Below are 27,805 nucleotides of genomic sequence, written 5' to 3' on the forward strand. Positions count from 1 at the left end.
TAAAGTGGTTCACAGGTGGACCAATAAGGTCCAGCGGTTCTCCTTCGATCTGAAACGCTGCTGCTCCCAAACCTCAGAAGGAGTGCCTCCTTCCTGATGAGAAACGCCTGCAGGTGAACAAGCTGGGAGGACGAGGGGGGGGGGGGGGGGGTCCTGGAAACAGAGAGGCTTTATCTCTGTGGGAGGAGGGGTGGACGGTATTCTACCATGAACTGGGAGACACGTAGAAGAATGCGTGTTGCCGTAGCAACACGTTACCGGCTGTTTAAACGTTAGGTCAACCAGGCCTCGTTACAAATGAGGGTCTTGTTTTCTGTGGTGGTCACACCTGTCCAGGTGTCTCTGCTGGTTTAGTGTTTGAAGGTTAGGGTGGTTTAGTTGTTGAGTGGGAGGTCTTAGGTTTGGAGGGGGGGGGGGGGGTGATGTCAGTCTCTACCGGGTCAGTTCATATCCGGACCCCAACGGGACCGGAACCCTCTTTAAATGGAAACAGAAATATTCCCTTCTGTCTGAGATTTCTGTTTCCAGACCAGGAGGTCCGGTCTGATGACCCTCTGTTAGAGCCGTCCAATGAGAGAGCAGCATTTAATCAACAGGGTCAGACTGAAAGAATGTCTGAAGAGAAGTCCAAGAGAAGCGCCGGTTACCTCCATCCTCCTCCTCTCAGGGCAGCGCTCTGCAAACACTCCTCCTCCAGGTAACTTTATCCGGATTATTCAGGTGAATTAAGGCGGAGGAGGATGGACAGAAAAAAGTCTGGATCAGCTTCCAGACAAATCACCATTCCTGTCGGGACGTTGCCACCTTGAACGTGTCACATGGCGTCCAGACGCGACTCACCTTCACAGGTTCAGAGGAACGGATCCTGTTTCACTCCAAAATGTCTCAGGAAGTTTCTTTTTAGCCGTCAGCAGGCGAGCATTTCTTCTTCAGGAATAAAGAGATTCCAGATGCACAATAAGTCCAGGACCAGCGCCTGAGGGTGACTCCAGATGGCCTGATGAAGATGCTGTTTCCTGAGGACACACCCTCATCTCGGTGTCTAGACAGGAAACGTGTGCCTTTATTTAAACTAATTCATCCAAACCTGTTCCTGTAAGGGAAAGGAGATCCTGGACCGCGGTGCCAGATGTTGTCCTCCAGAGCTGCTTAAAGGAGAAGAAGGGTCTCTTCATGAGCTGGACCGTCCGTTTGTCTAGGAGAGCAACTTTCCATTTTGCTGCAACGTCAGTCTGTCCGGCTTCGTCTTACCTCGGACAGAGCGGATCCGACGGGAACGCCGTGTCCCTCCAAACCAAATACTGAGCCCCTCTCTGAGATCCTCCTTGTGGAGTTCTCCATGACTTCACATCTCTGGACCTTCTGAAACCGGGTCCCCATCGTAGCAGTCGGGCCGGCCTCCGGACTGAATGTACCGAAGGACTCTTCCTGACAAGTGGACTGAAAATCATGCCAATCGTTAGAGTTCTACTGAGCTGGTCCATCAGAACCCCCTGAAAGAACCGTGATGATAGAACTGTAACGATAGAACCGTTATGGCCACAGACCGACAGTCTCACGGGAGCGCTTTATTTCTGGTTCCGTCTCCAGAGACAGAACCCCTGGATGACGTTCTCCGCAGCTCCTTCAGGGAACGACGACAGAAGGAGCCGGAGGGTTTGTCCAAACATGTCTGCCCAGCAACAGGCAGACCGAAGTGTCTCTAAAATGTCTTTCATTTCCTTGGCCTGTTTTCCCAGAGGACGTGGACTCGTCTCCTTTTACCGGTTTATGATTTAAACCGGCAGCTGAAGAATTCCAATAAATCCTCTTATCCTGCTGATCTATCAGGGTCAGGGTCAGGGTTAGGGTCGGGGTTAGGGTCAGGGTTAGCAGTTAATGAACTGTTACACACTGAGACCAACGAAGAAGAAATAAATGAGAACATTCAAAATGCAGAATACTCTACTTCTTCAGGTGTCGTCTTCTTTGTTTTGGGGTGATGTGATTGGCTGGACTGTCTCTCTGTTGTCTCTACAGACTTTGAAGATGAGGGTGTGGCTGCTCTTCGCCCTGTGCCTGGCTGGCGGCGCCCTCGCTGCTCCTGTGAGTTAGACCAGTGAGTTTTTGTGAGTGTCCATGAAGAGAAGTTGTCCCGGTTAAACGTTTGTTTGTGTCCAGACAGAGGAGGAGGCCGTCGTGGAGGAGGTGGTGACTGAGGAGCCGGTGGCTGAGGTCAGTCCAGATGTTCTTCCTGTTCTCGTCTCAGATAAAGGATGGTTGATGGGACCAAATGGTTCTGACTCAAAGAAACCCAAAGTCTGGAAGCCTGTTCTAACCGTTTTACTCTGGTAAAACCCTAATAAACCCTAACCCCCCTCCTCTAAACCCCCAACCCTAATAAACCCTAACCCCCCTCCAGCCATTCGTTTCTCTCATTCGAGCCTGATTTGGTTTTCCTGATCCAAACAGATGTTCAGAGGCCATCCAATCAGTGATGGTCTCTGAACATCCAATCAGTGATGAGCAGCCAGATGTTTGTTCCCATGATGCAGATGAAATCTGGTGCGAATCCCCAAAATAGTTCTTGAGCCTGAGAACCAGCTGCCTCCCCTCGACGGTCCGTTACGGTGCTGGCTGAGGTTCTGCTCCGGCTTTCCGGTCCAAATTGTTCGAGGTGCACCTGAGCGCACCTTGAAGAGAGAACCCAAATAAACAAGCCTCTCTCAGTTCTGTTGGCACCGGCTTCCCAGCCTACGCCCTCTGGTCACACCCAGAACCACGAGGCTTTGGACCAGGCCTTCCTTTCAACACAAAGTTGAATTCTTCCAGGAATTTTCCATTAAAAGGAGACAAAAATGTCCTCTCTCTCTCTCTCTCTCTCTCTCTTTCTCTGGAACCGGTTCCTACCAGGAACAGAACATCTGCTTCCTGCTGCAGCAGTCGGACCAGAGATCCCACAGCTGTTAAATTTAGCTGTCTGCTCAGGAAGCCATTATGTTTTCATGCCTCCACCACATGTGGACCACCTGCTTGTTATTGTAGACTAGAACGGACTTCCCAGACCCTGTCTGGTCTTCAGGGAGGAGCCTTTCGCGGTGGCCCAGGGGTATTTAGGCGGTTTGGTTTGAGGGGGCGCTGCCCAGAAAAAGACCTGTTGCTGGGTAGCGGCAGCTGTTGCCTGGTTTTAAGCGCAGATGATAAAATCCTCGACATGTGACTCAGAGCCACTTCCTGTCTGACCCCTGACCTGTCTTCTCTCCAGGAGACAGAGGTCGGGACCAACCCGGTGCAGATTGAGGTCGGAGAGTTTGACGAGGCCCTCGAGATCCCTGAGGACTCTGCTGATGAGAGTAAGTTCACAAACATGTTCAGTTCATAGGCGACCAGCTGTGGGCCATGGAGGGGCGAGGACTGATCCTGAGTGTGATGTAGGTGTAGATGAGGGTACAACATAGATCCACCGGTAGATCCAGACCACAAGACTCTAGATGAAGGTACAACATAGATCCACCGGTAGATCCAGACCACAAGACTCTAGATGAAGGTACAACGTAGATCCTCAGGTAGATCCAGACCACAAGACTCTAGATGAAGGTACAACATAGATCCACCGGTAGATCCAGACCACAAGACTCTAGATGAAGGTACAACATAGATCCACCGGTAGATCCAGACCACAAGACTCTAGATGAAGGTACAACATAGATCCACCGGTAGATCCAGACCACAAGACTCTAGATGAAGGTACAACGTAGATCCTCAGGTAGATCCAGACCACAAGACTCTAGATGAAGGTACAACATAGATCCACCGGTAGATCCAGACCACAAGACTCTAGATGAAGGTACAACATAGATCCACCGGTAGATCCAGACCACAAGACTCTAGATGAAGGTACAACGTAGATCCTCAGGTAGATCCAGACCACAAGACTCTAGATGAAGGTACAACATAGATCCACCGGTAGATCCAGACCACAAGACTCTAGATGAAGGTACAACATAGATCCACCGGTAGATCCAGACCACAAGACTCTAGATGAAGGTACAACATAGATCCACCGGTAGATCCAGACCACAAGACTCTAGATGAAGGTACAACGTAGATCCTCAGGTAGATCCAGACCACAAGACTCTAGATGAAGGTACAACATAGATCCACCGGTAGATCCAGACCACAAGACTCTAGATGAAGGTACAACATAGATCCACCGGTAGATCCAGACCACAAGACTCTAGATGAAGGTACAACGTAGATCCTCAGGTAGATCCAGACCACAAGACTCTAGATGAAGGTACAACATAGATCCACCGGTAGATCCAGACCACAAGACTCTAGATGAAGGTACAACATAGATCCACCGGTAGATCCAGACCACAAGACTCTAGATGAAGGTACAACATAGATCCACCGGTAGATCCAGACCACAAGACTCTAGATGAAGGTACAACGTAGATCCTCAGGTAGATCCAGACCACAAGACTCTAGATGAAGGTACAACATAGATCCACCGGTAGATCCAGACCACAAGACTCTAGATGAAGGTACAACATAGATCCACCGGTAGATCCAGACCACAAGACTCTAGATGAAGGTACAACGTAGATCCTCAGGTAGATCCAGACCACAAGACTCTAGATGAAGGTACAACATAGATCCACCGGTAGATCCAGACCACAAGACTCTAGATGAAGGTACAACATAGATCCACCGGTAGATCCAGACCACAAGACTCTAGATGAAGGTACAACATAGATCCACCGGTAGATCCAGACCACAAGACTCTAGATGAAGGTACAACGTAGATCCTCAGGTAGATCCAGACCACAAGACTCTAGATGAAGGTACAACATAGATCCACCGGTAGATCCAGACCACAAGACTCTAGATGAAGGTACAACATAGATCCACCGGTAGATCCAGACCACAAGACTCTAGATGAAGGTACAACATAGATCCACAGGTAGATCCAGACCACAAGACTCTAGATGAAGGTACAACATAGATCCACAGGTAGATCCAGACCACAAGACTCTAAATGAAGGTACAACATAGATCCAGACCACAAGACTCTAGATGAAGGTACAACATAGCTCCACCGGTAGATCCAGACCACAAGACTCTAGATGAAGGTACAACGTAGATCCTCAGGTAGATCCAGACCACAAGACTCTAGATGAAGGTACAACATAGATCCACCGGTAGATCCAGACCACAAGACTCTAGATGAAGGTACAACATAGATCCAGACCACAAGACTCTAGATGAAGGTACAACATAGCTCCACCGGTAGATCCAGACCACAAGACTCTAGATGAAGGTACAACGTAGATCCTCAGGTAGATCCAGACCACAAGACTCTAGATGAAGGTACAACATAGATCCACCGGTAGATCCAGACCACAAGACTCAAGGTGAGAGTTGACACAAACATGATGGATGATCGCGTCCATCGAAGGATTAAAATCTGTTAGCGTGGTGATCTGTACTGTAAAAGTTCCACATTATTCTGGGATGTTAACATACGACAGCAGTGTTCCAACGCTTCCGTTAACGGCAGGCGTTTCCATGACGTCTCACCTGAATCACACTTCCGTTTCAGATCCCTGCCTCGAACACCACTGCAAGAAAGGGAAGGTGTGTGAGGTCGACGAGGGCAACACGCCCATGTGTGTGTGCCAGGACCCCACCAGCTGCCCCGCCGCCGAGGGGGCGTTCGAGCATGTGAGTTGGAATGTCCTATTTCTTCTCTGGTTGCGAACTCATCAGTCCATTCATGGATTAGTAAGATAAATCAGATCAAACCCATTTTATTTATCATTTAAACGTGTCTCAGATTTGTGTCCATACCTTACAATCAATTCTTGTGTTTCCTTCCCTATTGTGTAACACTATGTTAACTAGGCTAGTCAATTAAATGCTGGCGTAGTGTGAACTCTGTCCTTCACAGGTCTGTGGCACCGACAACAAGACCTACGACACCTCCTGCCACTTCTTTGCCACCAAATGCACCCTAGAGGGAACCAAGAAGGGCCACAAGCTGCACCTGGACTACGTCGGACCCTGCAAATGTGAGCTGCTGCACAACAATGCTAACGCTTGTCTTCAAACGGCTAGTGGAGCAAGATCCGAGGGCTGTTGACCAAGCTTAAGTCGTTCCATGACTTACCGGTACTTTACGAGTGAACCTCGACGTAGCTGGATTGGTGGGCCTGGTGGAGTTCGTGAACTGTCAGGAGAGGAAAATGAGGAATCAGGAAGAGTAGATGTTGGTGTGTTTGTGGGATATTGCCTTCACGTCATCATCCCGCCAGTCTCAGACGCGTCTGAAGTCTTTGATTTACCTGCAGTCATCGAGGCCTGCTTGGACTCGGAGCTGAACGAGTTTCCTCTTCGTATGAGGGACTGGCTGAAGAACGTTCTGGTGACTCTGTTCCAACGCGATGAAGACCACAACCTGCTGACCGAGAAGCAGAAGCTCAGGGTGCGTGTTGGAAACGTTCTGTGGCCTGCTGCTCTATCTACCTAGCTTCCTTCAGGCTTGCTGCTGGTAGCCCGCTGCTAACCTACATGCGATGTCACACACCAGTGAGGATTGTCCGGTGTTTCAGGTGAAGAAGATCTTTGAGAACGAGAAGCGGCTGCAGGCTGGCGATTACTCCCTGGACCTGCTGGCTCACGACTTCCAGAAGAACTACAACATGTACATCTTCCCTGTCCACTGGCAGTTTGGCCAGCTGGACCAGCACCCTGCAGACGGGTATGTACGACCTCTTTGGACCCGATGCTCTGGAGGACCGCTGATTGGCTCCCTGTGTTGATGATGTAACACAGTCAAAGAGCCCATAGTTACTGTTCCGTGTTGTTGTGAAGCAACAGCTACCTGACCCATCCTGTCTGGTTCCTACAGCTACCTGACCCACACAGAGCTCTCCCCCCTGCGTGCCCCCCTCATTCCCATGGAGCACTGCACCACCCGGTTCTTCGAGGAGTGCGACGCTGACGGTGACAAGTACATCGCCCTGGAGGAGTGGGCCGCCTGCTTCGGCATCAAGGAGCGTGAGTATGACCCCAGAAGGGTGTCACGTGGACGGCATGCTCGCCAGACTCAGGTGATGAAGAGTGTTGCCGTCTGTTCACAGAGGACGTCGACAACGACCTCATCATCTGAGCTCGCCTGCAGCGGTGTGTCGACTCCGGGTCGCATCTAACGGCACGAGGAGCTGATCCCCAACTTAAAACTGTAACGGTGCTAAATGCTAATTGTTCTTATTCTATACTGACCTTTGCTAGCTATACCACTAAAAAGATGACTAAAGAGACGTGCAGTCTGCGTAACCGTCAAAGATCCATGTCTGATCAGGGCTTTAATTAGAGGTGAAACTGTAGTCAGAATAAAGGTTTTAATAAACGCTCCCTTTCTAGTTTTTGCCGTCTTTGGGTGGTGGACTCCTCTTTCTACGTTTCTTTTGACGACTGCTTTAACAGCTGATCATGTTTATCATGTGCTGGATAAGCGGTTTAGACTTTGAGGAGGGAGAATCTCGCAGGCTGAGAGTTTCCCTGATAGTTATGTTCCTACCAAGATGAATAAAAGTCTCTGAGTAGATGTGGAATCTGGTCACGCCTTCGTATCTGTTTCATACATGAACAATCATCCAGTGTGACGCCGGGCCGACAAAGGCAGCATTCAGCGCCTCTCTGAACCGGATCCGACAGCACTACGTTGAAACTCGTCTCTGGAACGTTTTTACTGTTCGATAGGACAGAAACCTTCTCCAGATGATAGCTCTGACCTCGGAGACATTTTCTTCTTACTTTAAAACATTCTGTAGGAACGTGGAGTAAATAATAAACTAGTGTAAACAGACAAAGGACATTTTCATAAACATTGGTTGCTTCAGACAAACAGACTGTTTGTGTTTTTCCCACATAACAACAATAATAACAATGCATTGTTTTATATAGCGCTTTTCTAGACACTGAATATAACATGAATACTAGAAGTAAAACAGGCTTGAATGAACCACAGAAACACAAACTGTAAAAGCGACTGCTCGCACAGAGCTCTCCCCGTCCCCTGGGACACCCGTTCACCATCCTCACCTGTTCATCCGGACTCCACAGGAAACAACAGGCGAGTCTCCACAGAGCTCCGGATCCTCCCACCACAGTCGGTCCTCCTCCAGGTGTTACTTTTGATGTTTAGAACTCTGTCCTGGTACCACCCATCTTGGTTCTGCTTCTCCAGGTTCCTGGCTCCACATGTGACACAAAATGACTTGGATCCGGGTTTGAGATGTCTTGCTCTACTCAAGTATGCGCATAGTGCAGTGATAGAAATATAAAAGTATAATATTAAAAAACACATAAAGCAATACTAACTTAAAACGTTTGTCGCCCCCAAGCGGGGAACAGGCTCCAGTGCACCCCTCACTGGGAAGCGGAACTAAACCGGTAAGTGAAGCAATCACATCTTTGATTGATCTTCGACACACGCCCCTTAGTGTGTCGAACCTGATGCTGTGGTGCTCGAGCAACAGCCTTGTTCTGAACACCAGCAAGACCAAAGAGGTCATAGTGGACTACAGGAGGTCCAGGAGGACTGAACACGCCCCCCTGTGCATACGAGGGGAAGCAGTGGAGCGTGTGGAGAACATTAAATTCCTGGGCATCCACATCTCCTCTGACCTCTCCTGGACACTCAACACCAGACACCTGGTGAAGAAGGCCCAGCAACGGCTCTTCTTCCTCAGGAAGCTGAAGCGGGCTGGACTCTCCTCTGTGCTGCTTGAAGACTTCTACCGGGCCACGATAGAGAGCATCCTGTGTCTCAGTGCGACCGTGTGGGACGGCAGCTGCACGGCGCAGGACAGGAAGGACCTATCCCGGGTGGTGAGGACAGCTCAGGGGATTGTGGGTCACCGTCTGCCTGATCTGGACTCTGTTTACACCTCCAGAGTCCAGAGGAGGGCCAGACGCATCGCCACAGGCCCCACCCACCCGGGCCACAGACTGTTTGTCCCGCCCACAGACCCCACCCACCCGGGCCACAGACTGTTTGTCCCGCCCACAGACCCCACCCACCCGGGCCACAGACTGTTTGTCCCGCCCACAGACCCCGCCCACCCGGGCCACAGACTGTTTGTCCCGCCCACAGACCCCGCCCACCCGGGCCACAGACTGTTTGTCCCGCCCACAGACCCCACCCACCCGGGCCACAGACTGTTTGTCCCGCCCACAGACCCCACCCACCCGGGCCACAGACTGTTTGTCCCGCCCACAGACCCCACCCACCCGGGCCACAAACTGTTTGTCCCGCCCACAGACCCCACCCACCCGGGCCACGGACTGTTTGTCCCGCCCACAGACCCCACCCACCCGGGCCACAGACTGTTTGTCCCGCCCACAGACCCCACCCACCCGGGCCACAGACTGTTTGTCCCGCCCCCATCAGGGAGGCGGTTCAGGACAATCAGAAGCAGCACAGCGAGGCTCAGGAACAGCTTCTTCCCCCGGGCTGTGAAAGCAGTCGTTCCCTTGTAGCGATCTGGGACTCGGAATGGACGCTCTGTGCCTGTCCCGCTGGGGACGCTCTGTGCCTGTCCCGCTGGGGACGCTCTGTGCCTGTCCCGCTGGGGACGCTCTGAGCCTGTCCCGCTGGGGACGCTCTGAGCCTGTCCCGCTGTGCTACTGTTGCTGATTCTCATTCTCTCTGTGTGTATTTATCGTTGCTTTCAGAGATTGTGGTTTCCGTTTATGCTCCTATGAGTGCCTGAAGCCGTGGCCTTCACACGATTCTATCTGATTCTGATTCTGATTCTGATTCTGATTCTGATCATGTTTGCATAACGATAATAAAGAATCTTGAAGCTTGAAGGTGAGCAGCAGTAAAACAGAGTACATGTGTGTACCTGAGAAGGTCCCAGGGGGGACAGTGAGGTTACGAGGACTAGACGTAAAGAAGGGAGAGGACTTCAGGTACCTCGGGTCAACAGAGCAGAGTGATGGAGAGAATGTGGAAAGGAGGTGAAGAATCGTGTGCAGGCAGGCTGGAACGGGGGGAGGAGAGTCTCAGGTGTGCTCTGTGATAGGAGAGTCTCAGGTGTGCTCTGTGATAGGAGAGTCTCAGGTGTGCTCTGTGATAGGAGAGTCTCAGCTAAGAAGAGACATGGACGTAGAGAGGGAGGACGATGCAAAGGACAGGGTGAAGTGGAGAAGGTCGCGTTGCTGTGGCGACCCCTCAGGGGACAAGAAGAAAGTACCGTAGTAGAATGTCATTGGCTAAACGGCTCTGAGGGGGCGGGACGTACGTTCGGTTGGTATCTGGAACCGGCAACGATCCCTTCAGCACGTTGTGAAGCTGCTCGAGTCCCTCGGAAAGCCCCGGTTTGATACCTGCCCTCCCGGTGAGTCGTTGTCTTCGGTAAACCGGCAGCTGTGATCGGTAAAAATCGAGTTCTTCGACCGGAGTCTGTAAATAAACTGGGTCACATCGCGGGGCCGCGTCTACATCCTGGCGGCTAGCAGCAGCCACGCTGTTAGCATTTAGCATTTAGCATTTAGCCGTCCGATAGCTCGCCGTTACCGGTACCTGCGGCGTTTAACGTGTAAACGTTCGACAGCAGTCGAGTTTGTATTTGCCGCTAGTTGGGGGGGGGGGGGGCAGACACGCTAGTTACAGCCCCCAGCTTCATTCCAGGAGTTAGCCGCCGCCGCCGGTGTGTTTCTCCCGGTAGCTTCTGCTCGGTTAACGGCCCGCTCGCGGCTCTTCCTCTTCGGTTTTCATGCCTTCGTTTCGTGATTCTCGTCGCCGCGTTTACCGGCTAGCTTAGCTCCACTGCAACGGGAACGGACGACCGGGGCTCTGCCGGGGCACGTGCTGAGGGCTGCTTGGTCTGTGGCGAACCGGGGCTGGTGGGTCACCTGAAGCCCAGGTGAGGCCTGGAGACCCACCGACGTGCAGCGCCATCAGGCCGGGCACCGCGAGGCCTCTGTCTCGTGCTGCTGTCCGACAATGGCCGCCGCGGGGGGCGTGGAGCCGGAGCTCAGGTGAGATGGGACAGGTGCGACAGGCGGCTCGTCAATGAGGGCTTGTCTCCACAGTTCTTCTGTGTGACCCCCTTCCGCTACGCCAACGTGGTCCTGGAATATTTAGGGTCGTCAGCGGGAAACCAGGAAGACGGAACGCTGCCTGAAACGCGTGGGGGGTGAGGGTGAACCCTGGACACGGAGACCGGCCCTGAACCCGGCGAGTCCTGGACACGGAGACCGGCCCTGAACCCGGCGAGTCCTGGACACGGAGACCGGCCCTGAACCCGGCGAGTCCTGGACACGGAGACCGGCCCTGAACCCGGCGAGTCCTGGACACGGAGACCGGCCCTGAACCCGGCGAGTCCTGGACACGGAGACCGGCCCTGAACCCGACGAGTCCTGGACACGGAGACCGGCCCTGAACCCGGCGAGTCCTGGACACGGAGACCGGCCCTGAACCCGGCGAGTCCTGGACACGGAGACCGGCCCTGAACCCGGCGAGTCCTGGACACGGAGACCGGCCCTGAACCCGGCGAGTCCTGGACACGGAGACCGGCCCTGAACCCGGCGAGTCCTGGACACGGAGACCGGCCCTGAACCCGGCGAGTCCTGGACACGGAGACCGGCCCTGAACCCGGCGAGTCCTGGACACGGAGACCGGCCCTGAACCCGGCGAGTCCTGGACACGGAGACCGGCCCTGAACCCGACGAGTCCTGGACACGGAGACCGGCCCTGAACCCGACGAGTCCTGGACACGGAGACCGGCCCTGAACCCGGCGAGTCCTGGACACGGAGACCGGCCCTGAACCCGGCGAGTCCTGGACACGGAGACCGGCCCTGAACCCGGCGAGTCCTGGACACGGGCGAGTCCTGGACACGGAGACCGGCCCTGAACCCGACGAGTCCTGGACACGGAGACCGGCCCTGAACCCGGCGAGTCCTGGACACGGAGACCGGCCCTGAACCCGGCGAGTCCTGGACACGGGCGAGTCCTGGACACGGAGACCGGCCCTGAACCCGACGAGTCCTGGACACGGAGACCGGCCCTGAACCCGGCGAGTCCTGGACACGGAGACCGGCCCTGAACCCGGCGAGTCCTGGACACGGAGACCGGCCCTGAACCCGGCCTGTCCTGAAGTCCCCCCCGCATCGATGGAATCTTTAGGATGTGTTGAATCTGGGGACGTTGCGCTCCGTCGTCCCACCCAGGAGGGACAGACCCGTCCTCCAGCGAGTGACCTGGTTATACTAGTCATGCGTTAACCAGGTGAAGCCGTCGGCGGTAACATAACCGGGGGGGGGGGGGGGGGGCAGCCCCAATGATCAATGAGAGTCAGTCAGCAGCTGGTAAATGGAGCTGAACAGGAAATGACATCACAGTTGACTGGCCCTGGTGCAGTCTGTCTAACCCCCCCCCCCCCCCCCCCCTTCCAGAGACATGGTGATGGAGAAGCCGAGCGCCCAGCTGGTCGGGCGAGAGTTTGTGCGACAGTACTACACCCTCCTGAACCAGGCCCCCGACTACCTGCACAGGTACGGCCCTCACCTGCTCGCTTTCACTTCTTCAGCATCGCCCGGGCCGGCGTGACCCCCCCCCCCCCCCCCCCTGCTTCTGCTCAGGTTTTATGGGAAGACCTCGTCTTACGTCCACGGTGGCGTGGACAGCAACGGCAAACCAGCAGAGGCCGTCTACGGCCAGTCGGTGAGTCCGCCTCCTCAGAACCGGCACCAGAACCGCAGCAGCGCGGATCATGGTCTCCTCTCCTGCAGGAGATCCACAAGAGGGTCCTGGTTCTGTAATGGTCTCCTCTCCTGCAGGAGATCCACAAGAGGGTCCTGGTTCTGTAATGGTCTCCTCTCCTGCAGGAGATCCACAAGAGGGTCCTGGTTCTGTAATGGTCTCCTCTCCTGCAGGAGATCCACAAGAGGGTCCTGGTTCTGTAATGGTCTCCTCTCCCGCAGGAGATCCACAAGAGGGTCCTGGTTCTGTAATGGTCTCCTCTCCCGCAGGAGATCCACAAGAGGGTCCTGGTTCTGTAATGGTCTCCTCTCCCACAGGAGATCCACAAGAGGGTCCTGGTTCTGTAATGGTCTCCTCTCCCGCAGGAGATCCACAAGAGGGTCCTGGCCCTGAGCTTCCGGGACTGTCACACGGTCATCAGGCACGTGGACGCCAGCGCCACGCTGAGCGAGGGCGTGCTGGTCCAGGTGATGGGCGAGCTGTCCAACGCCAGGCGGCCCATGAGGAGGTTCATGCAGACCTTCGTGCTGGCCCCCGAGGTGAGGTCTTCGCCGCCGGGACGGCCGTCTCGCCTGAAGACGTCGTCCTGACGTCTCCCCGTCTCCTCCAGGGAACTGTTGCAAACAAGTTCTACGTCCGCAACGACGTGTTCCGCTACCAGGACGAGGTGTTCGGAGACTCGGACTCTGAGCCCCCCGGAGGTGAGACGAGGAAGTGGCCCCCGTCTCACGGGAAGCGGTCTGACGGTGGGGGGTCTCTGTGTTTCCAGAGTCTGAGGATGACGTGGAGGAGGTTGAGGAGCGAGTCCCCTCCCCCGACGCGGCGCCGGTTCCTTGGTGAGTTCTAGACTGGAACCGTTGCTGGTTCTCTCTGAACGCGAGTCGTGATGGTTCTTGGCCCGTTCCAGCTCGGCGCCGGCGGCTCCTGGGGAAGAGGAGGAAGCGGCGCTGGCGAGTCCAGAGCCCGAGATGGAGGCCGAGGCGGCGGGCGTCGAGCTGAAGCCGGACACGGTGGTAGAGACGCCCCCCCCGGATGACTCGACGGAGCAAAGCCCGATCTCTGAACCTGCCCCTGCTGCCCCAGAAGAAACCCGGGTAGGCTGGACTAGAGAACCGGTCCTGTTCCCAGAGGGGAGGCGGTTTGGGGGGGGGTTCTGATGTCTCCTGTCTCTCACAGCCGTTCTCCTGGGCCTCCGTCACCAGTAAGAACCTCCCCCCCAGTGGCGCCGGCCCATCAGGATTCTCTCCACACGTTGTCAAAGCGAGTCCGACAGCGCCGGTGCGTTCCTCTGCCGGGGGGGCGGGGGCTGCCGGGACACAACGCCACCTTTGAGTTGTCGACTGTCTTTCAGCCGCGAGCAGACGTGAAGCCAGAGTCCCAGACGGCCCCCCAGAGACCACAGAGGGACCAGAGGCCTGGGGGGCCGGCAGCCGCCCACAGAGGACCCAGACCGGGTCCGTCTCACGCGGCTGCTGTTTCAGGCCGGGAGGGGGAGCCGGCAGAACCCGAGTTCCGCAGGCTGCTCCGGTACCCGGACTCCCAGCAGCTCTTTGTGGGGAACGTGCCCCATGATGTGGACAAGACTCAGCTGAAGGAGTTCTTTGAGCGTAAGTCCGCGTGAGGATGCCGGCGTGGGGGCCGTCTGCTTCCTGTGAGTAACCCGTACCCCCCGCCCCCCCGCCCCCCCCCATCCAGAGTACGGCGCCGTCCTGGAGCTGAGGATCAACAGTGGAGGGAAACTACCAAACTTCGGCTTTGTGGTTTTTGATGACTCTGAGCCGGTGCAGAAGATCCTCAGCAACAGGGTACGGCCCCCCCCGTTGCCATGGTTACGGTGTTTGTTTGAACGGCTTCACACGTTTGTCTGTTCGTCTGTGCAGCCAATCAAGCTCCGAGGTGACGTCCGTCTCAACGTGGAGGAGAAGAAGACCCGGTCGGCCAGGGAGGGCGACAGGCGGGACACGAGGCCCCGAGGACCAGCAGGACCTGGTGGGCCCAGGGACAGAATAGGGGGCAGCGGTGGACCACGAGGCCCCCCAGCTCGCGGAGGCATGGCTCAGAAACCCAGCTTTGGTTCTGGACGTGGGACCGGGCCCAGCGAGGGGCGCCACTCGGCCCAGCGCCAGTGAATGGCCGAGTGCCCCCCCCCCCCCCCCCCCCAGGTTCCCTCCGTTTCTTAAAGGAACGTGTTCTCTACTGCTTGGGCAGTCGCCTTCAGCTGATGGACCCGCCTTTCCTTTGATGCCGTCAGGTGGGAGTGTGTGGATTCAGGGGCGCACCTGAAAGAGCCCCAAATTAAAACACCTGTTTTAAACCTTCGTTCTGTTTTGCTTCTGGCAATCATCCATCCTCCGGTCGGGGCGGGGTTCACCGGGACCCGGTCGGGGGGACGGGGTTCGCTGGGACCCGGTCGGGGGGACGGGGTTCACTGGGACCCGGTCGGGGCGGGGTTCACTGGGATCCGGTCGGGGGGACGGGGTTCACTGGGATCCGGTCAGGGGGACGGGGTTCACTGGGGTCCGGTCGGGGGGACGGGGTTCACTGGGGTCCGGTCGGGGGGACGGGGTTCACTGGGATCCGGTCGGGGGGACGGGGTTCACTGGGATCCGGTCGGGGCGGGGTTCACTGGGATCCGGTCGGGGGGACGGGGTTCACTGGGACCCGGTCGGGGCGGGGTTCACTGGGATCCGGTCGGGGGGACGGGGTTCACTGGGATCCGGTCGGGGGGACGGGGTTCACTGGGACCCGGTCGGGGGGACGGGGTTCACTGGGACCCGGTCGGGGGGACGGGGTTCACTGGGACCCGGTCGGGACGGGGTTCACTGGGATCCATTGTGGGACAGCCCAGGCTCCTGCTGGCCACAGCGCCCTCTGCTGTCTGGAGGGTGAAGAACTTTACGTCGCACCGCTTGTTGACAACAGACCCCAGTCAGGAATAATTAGCATTTTTTAAATATATTTTCTTTATTGATTACACAGATCCTTGAGTCGAGTAACAGAAAGCGGAAGATCCAAGTCCAATAATCCTGACAATGTTCAAAAAGAGATTTTGTTCAGAAAACCTTTAATCGTTAATTGAATTAGTAGTATGACATTTCAATAAATATTCAGATCTATACAGATACAGCAGAAACGGTACATTCTTTTTTTTCTAAAATTGCTTCACATTTTTTTTGTTCATGCAAAATCTTGTTTCTCAGATTAATGAACATAAATTGCATTTGTTCATCCCGTCTTGATTCGCTCTCTGCTCAGGAGCGTCAAGCGGCTGCACTTTGTGCCAACACACAATAGAAGCGAATAAAACAAGATTAAGGCCATTCCGTCTTGTGCAAAGAAAATAATCTAATTTGAACAATAATGTTTCCTTTAATTCACAGCGGTTCAGGAGTATTTGTCATTCACCCCTCGGGGCGTCCGATTATACTATACGTACAATAAAATGAACAAAAAGCAATCATCAATCATCAACAAATAAAACCATGCTACTTTAAAATCCAGTTCAGAAATTAAGGATTTATAAACTCCCAAAAATCCTTCATCGTTCAGCCTCTAAGCGTCACATCACACCGTAATGCAACATAAAGCCCGAATGTACGCCCGATCAATGACACACAGAACGAAATGTGAATCCAGGTGATCGATCATCAATGCAGGCCCAGAAAACTGATATTTATATTTATTCTGGATGCGCTTTACTGATACTCTGTTTCCATGGAAACCTGCCTCTTTGGAACGTCATTGCTTTAGGTTCATGGACCTAAACAGCCAAATACTACGTTATGTATTTTATATTTATGTAAGGTAAAACAAAATCATTTTTTGGGGATTGTAGGTTCATGAATCTTGAATTCAAACAATTAAAGGATTTTATTTGTGCTACAACGCTGTCGCTAAGTAGCATGTTAGCTTTTGATCCAGCCGGTACGTCTGAATATGACGAAGGCTTAAAACAAACTGTTAGCATGGCGCTAGCTGTGGTCCGTTTGGCTTTGGTGCTGACAGGTAATGAAGATGATGAAGGAAGGGCCCGACGAAGAGACGCTGCCTGGAAGTCGTTCACAACAAGCTAAAGAGCATGTATGCTAGCTTTTTGGTGAAGCGTTGACAGCAGGCTAGTTTAGTTTGGAAAAGGAAAAGGAAAAGACTTTTCTTTGGAAATTGATTTGTGATGCTCACATGAAGGAACGATGCCGTTTGGACCAGCCGAGCAGCATGTGATTAGTGGCAAGGCGTGGCCGTTAGCATTAGCCCAAATGGTACTTTGGGTCTTTTGTGTTGGAGCTTTAGTTGCGATCATTCCATGATACAAACATGCTGATCAATCGATCACCTAGATTTGCTTTTAGTTAGCTTTTGGCGGCTAACCTGCAGCCCCTGATCAATGAATGTAGCATTATTGCGGCGCACGTCACGTATCCAAAAGTGAGCTTTGCTTCCTAAACGCCAAGAAGATCAGTGACATCATCAGTTGCAACAAAATCATTTCAAAACGCATCCTGGAGTTTGACTGCATGTGGAAATGAACGAAATGCGCCGCTCGAGTTCTACGACGCAGCGCATGCACGCCGCAGCGCTGCGGACGCCGTCCTGACCGTGCAGAGGAAGACGTTTAACAGTTCCGTCAAAAGGTCAAAACTAACATTCTGGGCCCGGTCCCCCAAAGCTTTGGGCGGCAGCGGAAGCGAGCCTCTTTACGGTGACGGCGGCGGGACGAGCCTCTTTACGGTGACGGCGGCGGAAGCAAGCCTCTTTACGGTGACGGCGGCGGAAGCGAGCCTCTTTACGGTGACGGCGGCGGGACGAGCCTCTTTACGGTGACGGCGAGCCTCTTCACGGTGACGGCGGGACGAGCCTCTTTACGGTGACGGCGGCGGGACGAGCCTCTTTACGGTGACGGCGAGCCTCTTCACGGTGACGGCGGGACGAGCCTCTTTACGGTGACGGCGGCGGGACGAGCCCCTTTACGGTGACGGCGGCGGGACGAGCCTCTTTACGGTGACGGCGGCGGGACGAGCCTCTTTACGGTGACGGCGGCGGGACGAGCCTCTTTACGGTGACGGCGAGCCTCTTCACGGTGACGGCGGGACGAGCCTCTTTACGGTGACGGCGGCGGGACGAGCCTCTTTACGGTGACGGCGGCGGGACGAGCCTCTTTACGGTGACGGCGGCGGGACGAGCCTCTTTACGGTGACGGCGGCGGAAGCGAGCCTCTTTACGGTGACGGCGAGCCTCTTTACGGTGACGGCGAGCCTCTTTACGGTGACGGCGGGACGAGCCTCTTTACGGTGACGGCGAGCCTCTTTACGGTGACGGCGAGCCTCTTTACGGTGACGGCGAGCCTCTTTACGGTGACGGCGGCGGAAGCGAGCCTCTTTACGGTGACGGCGAGCCTCTTTACGGTGACGGCGGGACGAGCCTCTTTACGGTGACGGCGAGCCTCTTTACGGTGACGGCGAGCCTCTTTACGGTGACGGCGGCGGGACGAGCCTCTTTACGGTGACGGCGGGACGAGTCTCTTTACGGTGACGGCGGCGGGACGAGCCTCTTTACGGTGACGGCGGGACGAGTCTCTTTACGGTGACGGCGGCGGAAGCGAGCCTCTTTACGGTGACGGCGGCGGAAGCGAGCCTCTTTACGGTGACGGCGGGACGAGCCTCTTTACGGTGACGGCGGCGGGACGAGCCTCTTTACGGTGACAGCGGCGGGACGAGCCTCTTTACGGTGACGGCGAGCCTCTTTACGGTGACGGCGAGCCTCTTTACGGTGACGGCGGCGGGACGAGCATCAGGAAGCATAACTTTATAGAGAGAAATCCTCTCTTGGAAGCACTGATCCAATGTTTTGGTGAAAATCCTTCATTTCCAGATTCCTGGTTTTGTAAATTGTTCTTTCCATTCATGAATATATTACACGGCTGTAAGCTCCTCCTCCTCGTCATCATCAACGCTTCATATCAAACGCTTCTCCGTGTCCTTTGTCGTCTTTTCATTTATATATTGCAACATTCATATTTCATGCATTTTACTGCATTGCTATTGGTCCACATTATTCAGGAGGCGTGGCAAGATGGGCGGGGACGAAGGAGGGGAACGAGGGCGTGACTCACCCTCCAGCAAAAAAGGAAGAGGATGAGGAAGGGGCGGAGCGCCCGCCGGACTACTGCTTGTGGATGTCCTCGCTACGGATGATCTTGTAAGTGATCCAGTAGAAAATGTTAAAAATGAGGAAGACGAGCGGGAAGGCCACGCGGGACACCGTGTCGATGCGCTTGGCCCGGCTGATGAACAGCTTCTTCATCTCGTCGATGCTCTTCTCGGGCGGGGCCGAGGCCGGCGCGTTGTTGTTGTTGTTGCCCTTGATGGCCATGCCGTCTTTGGCCTGCAGGCAGGCGGGGCCCACGCCGTAGCCGGGGAAACCGAAGCGGCCCTCGCCCGTCTCGTCCTCCTGCAACCAGACGAAGACGTTACGGGACGATGACAGGGAGACACGCCTCCTGGGTACCTGAGTAATACCACAGTAACGGCTGCGTCCCCCCCCCGGAGACCAGCCCGGTGCTACCGTCCCGTCCCAGCGCTGCGTCCCCCCCCCCTCACTGCTTGTCCTCCCTCCTGGTATCACAAACACGCGGCAGGATGGGGAGGCTTGATTTCACACCTGGGCGTTCTCACCTTCATGTGTCTCCGCCTCCGTCTGAAGCGCAGCAGCTCTTTGTGTTGCCGAGCGATGAAGTTGACGGCGGCGTATTCCAGCAGGGCGGAGAAGACGAAGAGCAGACACACGGCCATCCAGATGTCGATGGCTTTCACGTAGGACACCTGGAGAGGAGGAGGAGTTCACTTTGACTTCAGGTGTGTTCGGGTGTGTCCGGGTGAGTTTGGGCGTGTCCGGGTGTGTTCGGGTGAGTTAAGGTGTGTTCGGGTGAGTTCAGGTAAGTTCGGGTGAGTTAAGGTGAGTTAAGGTGTGTTCAGGTGAGTTCAGGTGTGTTCGGGTGTGTTCAGGTGAGTTCGGGTGAGTTCGGGTGAGTTCGGGTGAGTTAAGGTGTGCTCAGGTGAGTTCGGGTGAGTTAAGGTGTGCTCAGGTGAGTTCGGGTGTGTTCGGGTGTGTTCAGGTGAGTTCGGGTGAGTTCGGGTGAGTTCGAGTGAGTTAAGGTGTGTTCAGGTGAGTTCAGGTGTGTTCGGGTGAGTTCAGGTGTGTTCAGGTGAGTTCAGGTGAGTTCAGGTGAGTTCAGGTGTGTTCAGGTGTGTTCAGGTGTGTGTTTGGAGCCCAGCTTCCCGGGACATAGTTATCCTCATCTTTGTTTCTCTCTCTTATTCCTGACTTCCATCCCTCCATTTCCTGTTTCTCTCTCCTCAGGTGGATGCAGGGAATAATGGGCGGGGCATGACGGATGGATTAGTGCTCACCTTTGGCAGCGAGGCTCTGGAGCCAGAACTCTGCGTGGTCATGGTCAGGACGGTGGTGATGCCCAGGCCCACGCGGGCGGGGGCAGCATCCATGTTGATCCAGAAGGACACCCAGGACAGGATGACGATCAGCAGCGACGGGATGTACATCTGGATCAGGTAGTAGCCCATCTGGCGCTCCAGGTGGAAGCGAGCCTCGATACAGGTGAATTTTCCTGGAGGAGGGTGGAGATTGAAGTTTTTCTTATTTACATGCAACTATGAGGAAGAGGAGGAGGAGGAGGAGGACACGTCAATAAGAGCAAAGACTGAACCACTGGCCACTTGAGGTGTCCGGAACCATAAAGACTCTGAACAGAACCACTGATGCTGCAGGAGTCCAACATGCACCTGGAACAGGTGTGACTTCCTGCCGGCAACGTTCACCGAGCTCTGGCGCTGATGGCCGGCTCCCACTCGAGGGCGACCGAAGCGGCAGGTCATTCAGAGCAGGAGGGGCTTTGCCCCCCCCCCCCCCTAATCCTGCAGGGTCAATAGCAGAACTGCTGCTGGAGTCTGTGAATATGCTGAGTTAGCATTTTAGCTCCCTGCTAAACCTGTACTTCACCTGCTTACAGCTGTCCCCGTCTCCGGTGCTGCCTCTTTGTCTCGTCTAATCTGGCTGAGCTTCGATGGAGGAGCCAGAAACCCCCCAGGTGTAGCGCGGAAACACTGTAATCTGCACTGTGTAATCTGCGCTGTGTAATCTGCACTGTGTAATCTGCACTATGTAATCTGCGCTGTGTAATCTGCGCTGTGTAATCTGCACTGTAATCTGCGCTGTGTAATCTGCACTGTAATCTGCGCTGTGTAATCTGCACTATGTAATCTGCACTGTAATCTGCACTGTGTAATCTCCACTGTGTAATCTGCACTGTGTAATCTGCACTGTAATCTGCACTATGTAATCTGCACTGTGTAATCTGCACTGTATAATCTGCGCTGTGTAATCTACACTGTGTAATCTGCACTGTGTAATATGCACTGTGTAATATGCACTGTGTAATATGCACTGTGTAATCTACACTGTGTAATCTGCACTGTGTAATCTGCACTGTGTAATCTGCACTATGTAATCTGCACTGTAATCTGCACTATGTAATCTGCACTGTGTAATCTGCGCTGTGTAATCTGCGCTGTGTAATCTACACTGTGTAATCTGCACTGTGTAATCTGCACTGTGTAATCTACACTGTGTAATCTGCACTGTGTAATCTGCACTGTGTAATCTGCACTATGTAATCTGCACTGTAATCTGCACTGTGTAATCTGCACTGTGTAATCTGCACTGTGTAATCTGCACTGTGTAATCTGCACTGTGTAATCTGCACTGTGTAATCTGCACTGTGTAATCTCCACTGTGTAATCTGCACTATATAATCTGCACTATGTAATCTGCACTGTGTAATCTGCGCTGTGTAATCTGCGCTGTGTAATCTACACTGTGTAATCTGCACTGTGTAATCTGCACTGTGTAATCTGCACTGTAATCTGCACTATGTAATCTGCACTGTGTAATCTGCGCTGTGTAATCTACACTGTATAATCTGCACTGTGTAATCTGCACTGTGTGATCTGCACTGTGTAATCTGCGCTGTGTAATCTGCGCTGTGTAATCTGCACTGTAATCTGCACTGTAATCTGAATTGTGGAATCTGCACTGTGGAATCTGTTCTGTGGAATCTATGCTGTGTAATCTGCACTGTGTAATCTGAATTGTGTAATCTGCACTGTGTAATCTGCACTGTGTAATCTGCTTTTTGTAATCTGCATTTTGTAATCTGCACTGTGGAATATGCACTGTGTAATCTGCACTGTGTAATCTGCACTGTGTAATCTGCACTGTGTAATCTGCATTTTGTAATCTGCACTGTGTAATCTGCACTGTGTAATCTGCACTGTGGAATATGCACTGTGTAATCTGCACTGTGTAATCTGCATTTTGTAATCTGCACTGTGTAATCTGCATTTTGTAATCTGCACTGTGTAATCTGCATTTTGTAATCTGCACTGTGTAATCTGAATTGTGTAATCTGCACTGTGTAATCTGCATTTTGTAATCTGCATTTTGTAATCTGCACTGTGTAATCTGAATTGTGTAATCTGCACTGTGTAATCTGCACTGTGTAATCTGCTTTTGGTAATCTGCACTGTGTAATCTGCACTGTGTAATCTGCACTGTGTAATCTGCATTTTGTAATCTGCACTGTGTAATCTGCACTGTGTAATCTATAAAATGCACTTCTATCTCTAATTAAAGGCTTCAAAACACTTTTCTTTTTGCTTTTCTGCACCGAATCTCCCAGAAATACTAGATCACATCACTGCTTGTACTCAAGCATTTCTAAAAATATACTGGAGGAAGTACTGCAAGTATTCTGTCAGATATTTCATGTACCAACAGAAAATGTGCTCTGAAGATAATTCTATTCAGGCAGAAACAAACCTCTGCAAATAGATTGAGAGGCAGGCAGCAAGATGGCCGACGGTCCATGTAATCAAAGGAGATCAATGAAAGACGAATCAATTAGAGTTAGCCCGAAAGGATGGAAGGAGGGGAGAGGAGAGGAACGAATGTGATGCAGCCGAGTGAGAGGGAGAATTGATCAGAGGAGGAGAGACGATGGCAGAGGAAAGATGTGATCCATCCTTCCATCCAACCAACCATTCATCCATCCATTCACCCATCCTTCCATCCATTCATCCATCCACCCATTCATCTATCCATTCATCCATCCATCCACCCACCCATTCATCTATCCATCCATCCAACCACCTATTCATCTATCCCTTCATCCATCCATCCATCCATCCACTCATCCAACCATCCATCCAACCATCTATCCATCCTTCCATCCATCCAACCAACCATTCATCCATACATTCATCCATCCTTCCATCCATTCATCCATCCACCCATTCATCTATCCATTCATCCATCCATCCATCCAACCATCCATCCATCCATCCACCCATTCATCCAACCATCTACCCATTCATCCAACCATCTACCCATTCATCCAACCATCCATCCACTCATCCAACCATTCATCCATCCATTCATCCATCCTTCCAACCATCCACCCATTCATCTATCCCTTCATCCATCCATCCATCTATCCATTCACCCATCTATCCATCCATTCATCCATCCATCCATCCACCCCCCCCCCCCCCCCCCCACCCACCCACAGGTGCTTCTGGAGTCTGTCCCAGCTGACACTCCGGACGCATCGCCAGCCCCTCGGCCACTCACACCCACGGACAATTTGGAGCGATCAATTCACCGGAGAAAAGGGACTGGAACCCAGAACCTTGGTGCTGTGAGGCGACAGCGCTACCCACTGCCCCCAGTGGCTGCTGGGAGTTCTACTACACTTTGACGTTAGCTTCAGTCCCCATCGGCCTACACACGTTTAAGCCAACATCTAGAAGAGGCTTGGCTCCGCCCACTCACCTGTGTTGTAGTGCTTGGTGCAGTAGCGCAGGTCCTTCTCCTCTTTGAGGAGGAACTGAGGCAGCGTCAGGCCGTCAGCCACCTGCACCGCCCCCTTCTCGTCCCACTCAAAGATCAGGTCGTTCATGGTGTAGCCAACTGCAGGAGGTTAGCATGTCAGGTGGGCTCACCTGCTTAAAGGGGCAGTACACTCAATGACGTACTCACAGCTCTCCAGCTGCATGATGCAGGTCTGAACATCCATCGGGAAGTTCTTCAGGTCCATGGGACAGGCCAGAATCAGGGTGATCCTGGACACACACACACGCGCACACACGCGCGCACACACACACACACACACACACACACCACATTACCTGTTTGATAAAGATGAATACCTTTTAACTACATTGTCATTAAATAACGAAGGCTCTTCTGTCTGGACCTTGTTAAAGGACCCAGTACAGGTGTGTTCTGGACCAGACCAGAGCCTCTCCCTCCTTCATGTGTGTGTCACGCGATCTAGAGTCCAGTGATCACGCTTCAGTCATGTGACCTGCAGCTCTTGATGCTGATTCATGAACGCTGAAGCCTCGCCGTGGTTCTGATGCTGCCGTGGTTCTGATGCTGAGTCGTGGTTCTGATGCCGAGTCGCGGTTCTGATGCCGAGTCGTGGTTCCGATGCTGAGTCGTGGTTCTGATGCTGAGTCGTGGTTCCGATGCTGAGTCGTGGTTCCGATGCTGAGTCGTGGTTCCGATGCTGAGTCGTGGTTCCGATGCCGAGTCGTGGTTCCGATGCCGAGTCGTGGTTCCGATGCTGAGTCGTGGTTCCGATGCTGAGTCGTGGTTCTGATGCTGTCGTGGTTCTGATGCTGAGTCGTGGTTCTGATGCTGAGTCGTGGTTCCGATGCTGAGTCGTGGTTCCGATGCCGAGTCGTGGTTCCGAGGCCGAGTCGTGGTTCCGATGCCGAGTCGTGGTTCCGATGCCGAGTCGTGGTTCCGATGCCGAGTCGTGGTTCCGATGTTGAGTCGTGGTTCTGATGCTGTCGTGGTTCCGATGCTGAGTCGTGGTTCCGATGCCGAGTCGTGGTTCCGATGCCGAGTCGTGGTTCCGATGCCGAGTCGTGGTTCCGATGCCGAGTCGTGGTTCCGATGCCGAGTCGTGGTTCCGATGCCGAGTCGTGGTTCCGATGCCGAGTCGTGGTTCCGATGCCGAGTCGTGGTTCCGATGCCGAGTCGTGGTTCCGATGCTGAGTCGTGGTTCTGATGCCGAGTCGTGGTTCCGATGCCGAGTCGTGGTTCCGATGCCGAGTCGTGGTTCCGATGCCGAGTCGTGGTTCCGATGCCGAGTCGTGGTTCCGATGCTGAGTCGTGGTTCCGATGCTGAGTCGTGGTTCCGATGCTGAGTCGTGGTTCCGATGCTGAGTCGTGGTTCCGATGCTGAGTCGTGGTTCTGATGCTGAGTCGTGGTTCTGATGCCGAGTCGTGAACGCTCGTTTGGGTTCATTCATTTAGGTGGGAGGAGCTAGTTTAACCTCACCTGTTTGTAGAACCAATGAAAACACAGCAGCTTAACATTTACTGAAGCTGCATGTTCATTTACTTGATGAAAATATTTAAAGTATTTACTTAATTTAAAGATATAATATTTACCCATTTTAAAGATGGCGATGACTCATTTCCCAGCATGCTTTGTGATAAGTAAGAAGGGTGCTAATGGTTTGCAGCTTTGTCACCAAGGAAACCGTTTTATATTTCATTGATGTGCCAGCTGATGTCCAGGTAAAGTCACGCTGTGACATCACCGGCCTTCAGGCCATGGCGGGTAAACTTCAGCTGATGGGATCGGTTCCCTGCGGTTCTACGAGGGTTCTCGACCCATCTTCATCCCCGGTTCTTCCTCTGAAACGACGGGAAGCGGTTTCTCTTATCCTTTGTATTTTTGTCATTTCCATGGTTACCAGCTGAGATATTTCGGATAAAAAACACATCATAGATCCTTCCTGGACAGAACTTTACAAGTTCTGGCGCCACCAGATGTCAGTGCAGAGCCGGAAGCTACATGATATTGGACTAAACATGAATCTGATTCTTCCTTGTTCATCGTGGAGGAGACGCAGGTCATGACTCCTCCCCCTCAAGCTCCTCCCCCGTCGAACGATAAACATGAAAACGGGAGCAGACCCACTTTCTGGTGGCGCTGAGGTCAGTCCGATCGGCAGAGGCTGGTTCTGATGCTGCAAGTTAAAACGCTGCAGGTGAAAACCGAGTCAATCCGATAAAGGACGGGGAGGGGACGCTGGCCGTCTCCTCTGGGACATCTGGGAGACACAAACATGGAGGACAGCTCTGGAGCAAATAAAAGCAAGCTTCGGTTCTAATGAAGGTTCTGTAGCGGCAGGGTCCAGCAGCAGCCCATCAGGTTCTGGTGGTGATCCGGATCACCGTCTGTGAAGCCAACAAACGGACCGGATTCTGATCATCAGGTCCAGGATGTTCAGAGGATCACGGGCCAGACCGACCTGCGGTCCGATCGGAGTCGAACCCGATCTGAGGTTCTGGATCTGGATCGGTCCGTCTTCCTGGCCACTCACCGGATGCTGTAGAGCACGTTGCCGTTTTTGGAGATGCGCAGCAGCTTGTTGTCGGTGGTGACCTCGTGGAAGTTGGCCCCCTTCTCGTTGGCAAAGAACAGGTCCGGTTTCCAGATGGAGTCCAACATGGAGGGGTCCAGGTCCAGGGAGTCATCGGGGTACTCGCTGTAGGCCAGGCGAGGGTCGTTCCACTGCTGGCGCAGGAAGATGTTCACTCGGTAGTCCTGAGAAGACAGAGTCAAAGCTTTGAGCAAACACACGGTGAAAACTTCAGAGGGGAGCCAGCAGGGGGCAGCGTTTCATTTGTCTGAATTCACCTGGACAAAATTAAGATGTTTGACTTTAGTTGTTCCAGGGGGACACAAAGCCGAGTCTGGATCCAGCAAGAACCAAAAGTAACTACATTATCCATCGGCTTCAGGTCCTGAACCGGATCAGTAATCTGAAGATGGATTAGTAATCTGAACTGGATTAGTAATCTACAGATGGATTAGTAATATGAAATGGATTAGTAATCTGAACTGGATTAGTAATCTGAACTGGATTAGTAATCTACAGATGGATTAGTAATCTGAACTGGATTAGTAATTTGAACTGGATTAGTAATCTGAACTGGATTAGTAACTGCACTGGATTAGTAATCTACAGATGGATTGGTAATCTACAGATGGATTATAATCTGAACTGGATTAGTAATCTGAACTGGATTAGTAATTTACAGATGGATTAGTAATCTGAACTGGATTAGTAATCTACAGATGGATTGGTAATCTACAGATGGATTATAATCTGAACTGGATTAGTAATCTGAACTGGATTAGTAATTTACAGATGGATTAGTAATCTGAACTGGATTAGTAATCTACAGATGGATTATAATCTGAACTGGATTAGTAATCTACAGATGGATTAGTAATCTGAACTGGATTAGTAATCTACAGATGGATTAGTAATCTGAACTGGATTAGTAATCTACAGATGGATTAGTCATCTGAACTGGATTAGTAATCTACAGATGGATTATAATCTGAACTGGATTAGTAATCTACAGATGGATTAGTCATCTGAACTGGATTAGTAATCTACAGATGGATTATAATCTGAACTGGATTAGTAATCTGCAGCTGTATTATAATCTGAACTGGAGGATTTGATCAGAATCTAAAGATGATGGTCCAGAATCAATGTGAAGTCTGTAAAGGAAAGGAGAGAAGAGCCCTGGGGTTCTCCTGTTCTCACCATGGCTTCACAGACCTCCACCAGGACCAGCAGAGGTATGAGGACACATCAGACTGGTCATGTGACCGTCCGCTTCCAGCCTCCATTTGTATTGATGACGTGGATGACAAATAAATGTTGATTTTGGCTTCTGGTCCATCTCAACATCTCCTGAAGGAGCTGCTCTTTCATCTACTCTTTACACTCCACCAGCGCCGCTGCTACAAACCTAACCTTCCTCCTCCTCCTCCTCCTCCTCCTCACCTTCAACAACAAAGACAAAGACTCAGACGGAGCAGCTTTGCATTCTAATCCCACCCCGTCATAAATCCTGCCGTGACTCCCAGGCAGGAC

General features: G+C 53.0%; 3 protein-coding genes across 4 annotated transcripts in view; 2 read left to right on the forward strand and 1 right to left on the reverse strand.

The window, feature by feature from the left end:
• The first annotated feature begins 1,878 nt into the window (after positions 1 to 1,878).
• On the forward strand, positions 1,879 to 7,800 carry sparc (secreted protein, acidic, cysteine-rich (osteonectin)). Of its 2 annotated transcripts, none has more exons than XM_068740179.1 (9): positions 1,879 to 2,085; positions 2,161 to 2,214; positions 3,245 to 3,332; positions 5,585 to 5,706; positions 5,912 to 6,053; positions 6,333 to 6,466; positions 6,594 to 6,742; positions 6,893 to 7,041; positions 7,125 to 7,800. In XM_068740179.1, exons 1-9 carry the CDS (start codon positions 1,918 to 1,920, stop codon positions 7,151 to 7,153), a joined length of 1,035 nt encoding a protein of 344 aa, XP_068596280.1. In that variant the 5' UTR covers positions 1,879 to 1,917; the 3' UTR covers positions 7,154 to 7,800. The 2 variants fall into 2 exon arrangements, with proteins under 2 accessions (XP_068596280.1, XP_068596281.1); XM_068740180.1 differs by having other exon boundaries at positions 5,933 to 6,053; positions 7,125 to 7,799.
• Positions 7,801 to 10,278: 2,478 nt separating this feature from the next.
• Positions 10,279 to 15,076, forward strand: g3bp1 (GTPase activating protein (SH3 domain) binding protein 1). Its single transcript, XM_068740236.1, has 11 exons — positions 10,279 to 10,391; positions 12,452 to 12,550; positions 12,638 to 12,719; positions 13,124 to 13,297; positions 13,369 to 13,459; positions 13,528 to 13,594; positions 13,666 to 13,852; positions 13,935 to 14,036; positions 14,110 to 14,365; positions 14,454 to 14,563; positions 14,639 to 15,076. Exons 2-11 carry the CDS (start codon positions 12,456 to 12,458, stop codon positions 14,885 to 14,887), a joined length of 1,413 nt encoding a protein of 470 aa, XP_068596337.1. The 5' UTR covers positions 10,279 to 10,391; positions 12,452 to 12,455; the 3' UTR covers positions 14,888 to 15,076.
• Positions 15,077 to 18,917: 3,841 nt separating this feature from the next.
• glra1 (glycine receptor, alpha 1) overlaps positions 18,918 to 27,805 on the reverse strand; it is a 29,739-nt gene continuing 20,851 nt past the window's right edge. The window contains exons 6-11 of the mRNA XM_068740083.1: positions 26,234 to 26,457; positions 23,868 to 23,950; positions 23,661 to 23,798; positions 20,165 to 20,379; positions 19,430 to 19,576; positions 18,918 to 19,205 (exon numbers count right to left, since the gene is read on the reverse strand). Of these exons, the coding sequence (XP_068596184.1) occupies positions 18,918 to 19,205; positions 19,430 to 19,576; positions 20,165 to 20,379; positions 23,661 to 23,798; positions 23,868 to 23,950; positions 26,234 to 26,457 (1,095 nt within the window). The remainder of the gene's footprint in view (positions 19,206 to 19,429; positions 19,577 to 20,164; positions 20,380 to 23,660; positions 23,799 to 23,867; positions 23,951 to 26,233; positions 26,458 to 27,805) is intronic.

The sequence above is a fragment of the Brachionichthys hirsutus genome, chromosome 6 (assembly GCF_040956055.1).
Source record: "Brachionichthys hirsutus isolate HB-005 chromosome 6, CSIRO-AGI_Bhir_v1, whole genome shotgun sequence".
In the NCBI taxonomy this organism is placed as follows: domain Eukaryota; kingdom Metazoa; phylum Chordata; class Actinopteri; order Lophiiformes; family Brachionichthyidae; genus Brachionichthys; species Brachionichthys hirsutus.

Bases quoted from the DNA above. Each gene is read 5' to 3' on its own strand.
- sparc (XM_068740179.1), top strand. From the start codon at position 1,918: ATGAGAACATTCAAAATGCAGAATACTCTACTTCTTCAGGTGTCGTCT. The intron at 2,086-2,160 runs GTGAGTTAGACC...GTTTGTGTCCAG, and splicing joins GCGGCGCCCTCGCTGCTCCT to ACAGAGGAGGAGGCCGTCGT. The intron at 6,467-6,593 runs GTGCGTGTTGGA...CCGGTGTTTCAG, and splicing joins CCGAGAAGCAGAAGCTCAGG to GTGAAGAAGATCTTTGAGAA.
- g3bp1 (XM_068740236.1), top strand. From the start codon at position 12,456: ATGGTGATGGAGAAGCCGAGCGCCCAGCTGGTCGGGCGAGAGTTTGTG. The intron at 12,551-12,637 runs GTACGGCCCTCA...GCTTCTGCTCAG, and splicing joins GCCCCCGACTACCTGCACAG to GTTTTATGGGAAGACCTCGT. The intron at 12,720-13,123 runs GTGAGTCCGCCT...CCTCTCCCGCAG, and splicing joins AGGCCGTCTACGGCCAGTCG to GAGATCCACAAGAGGGTCCT.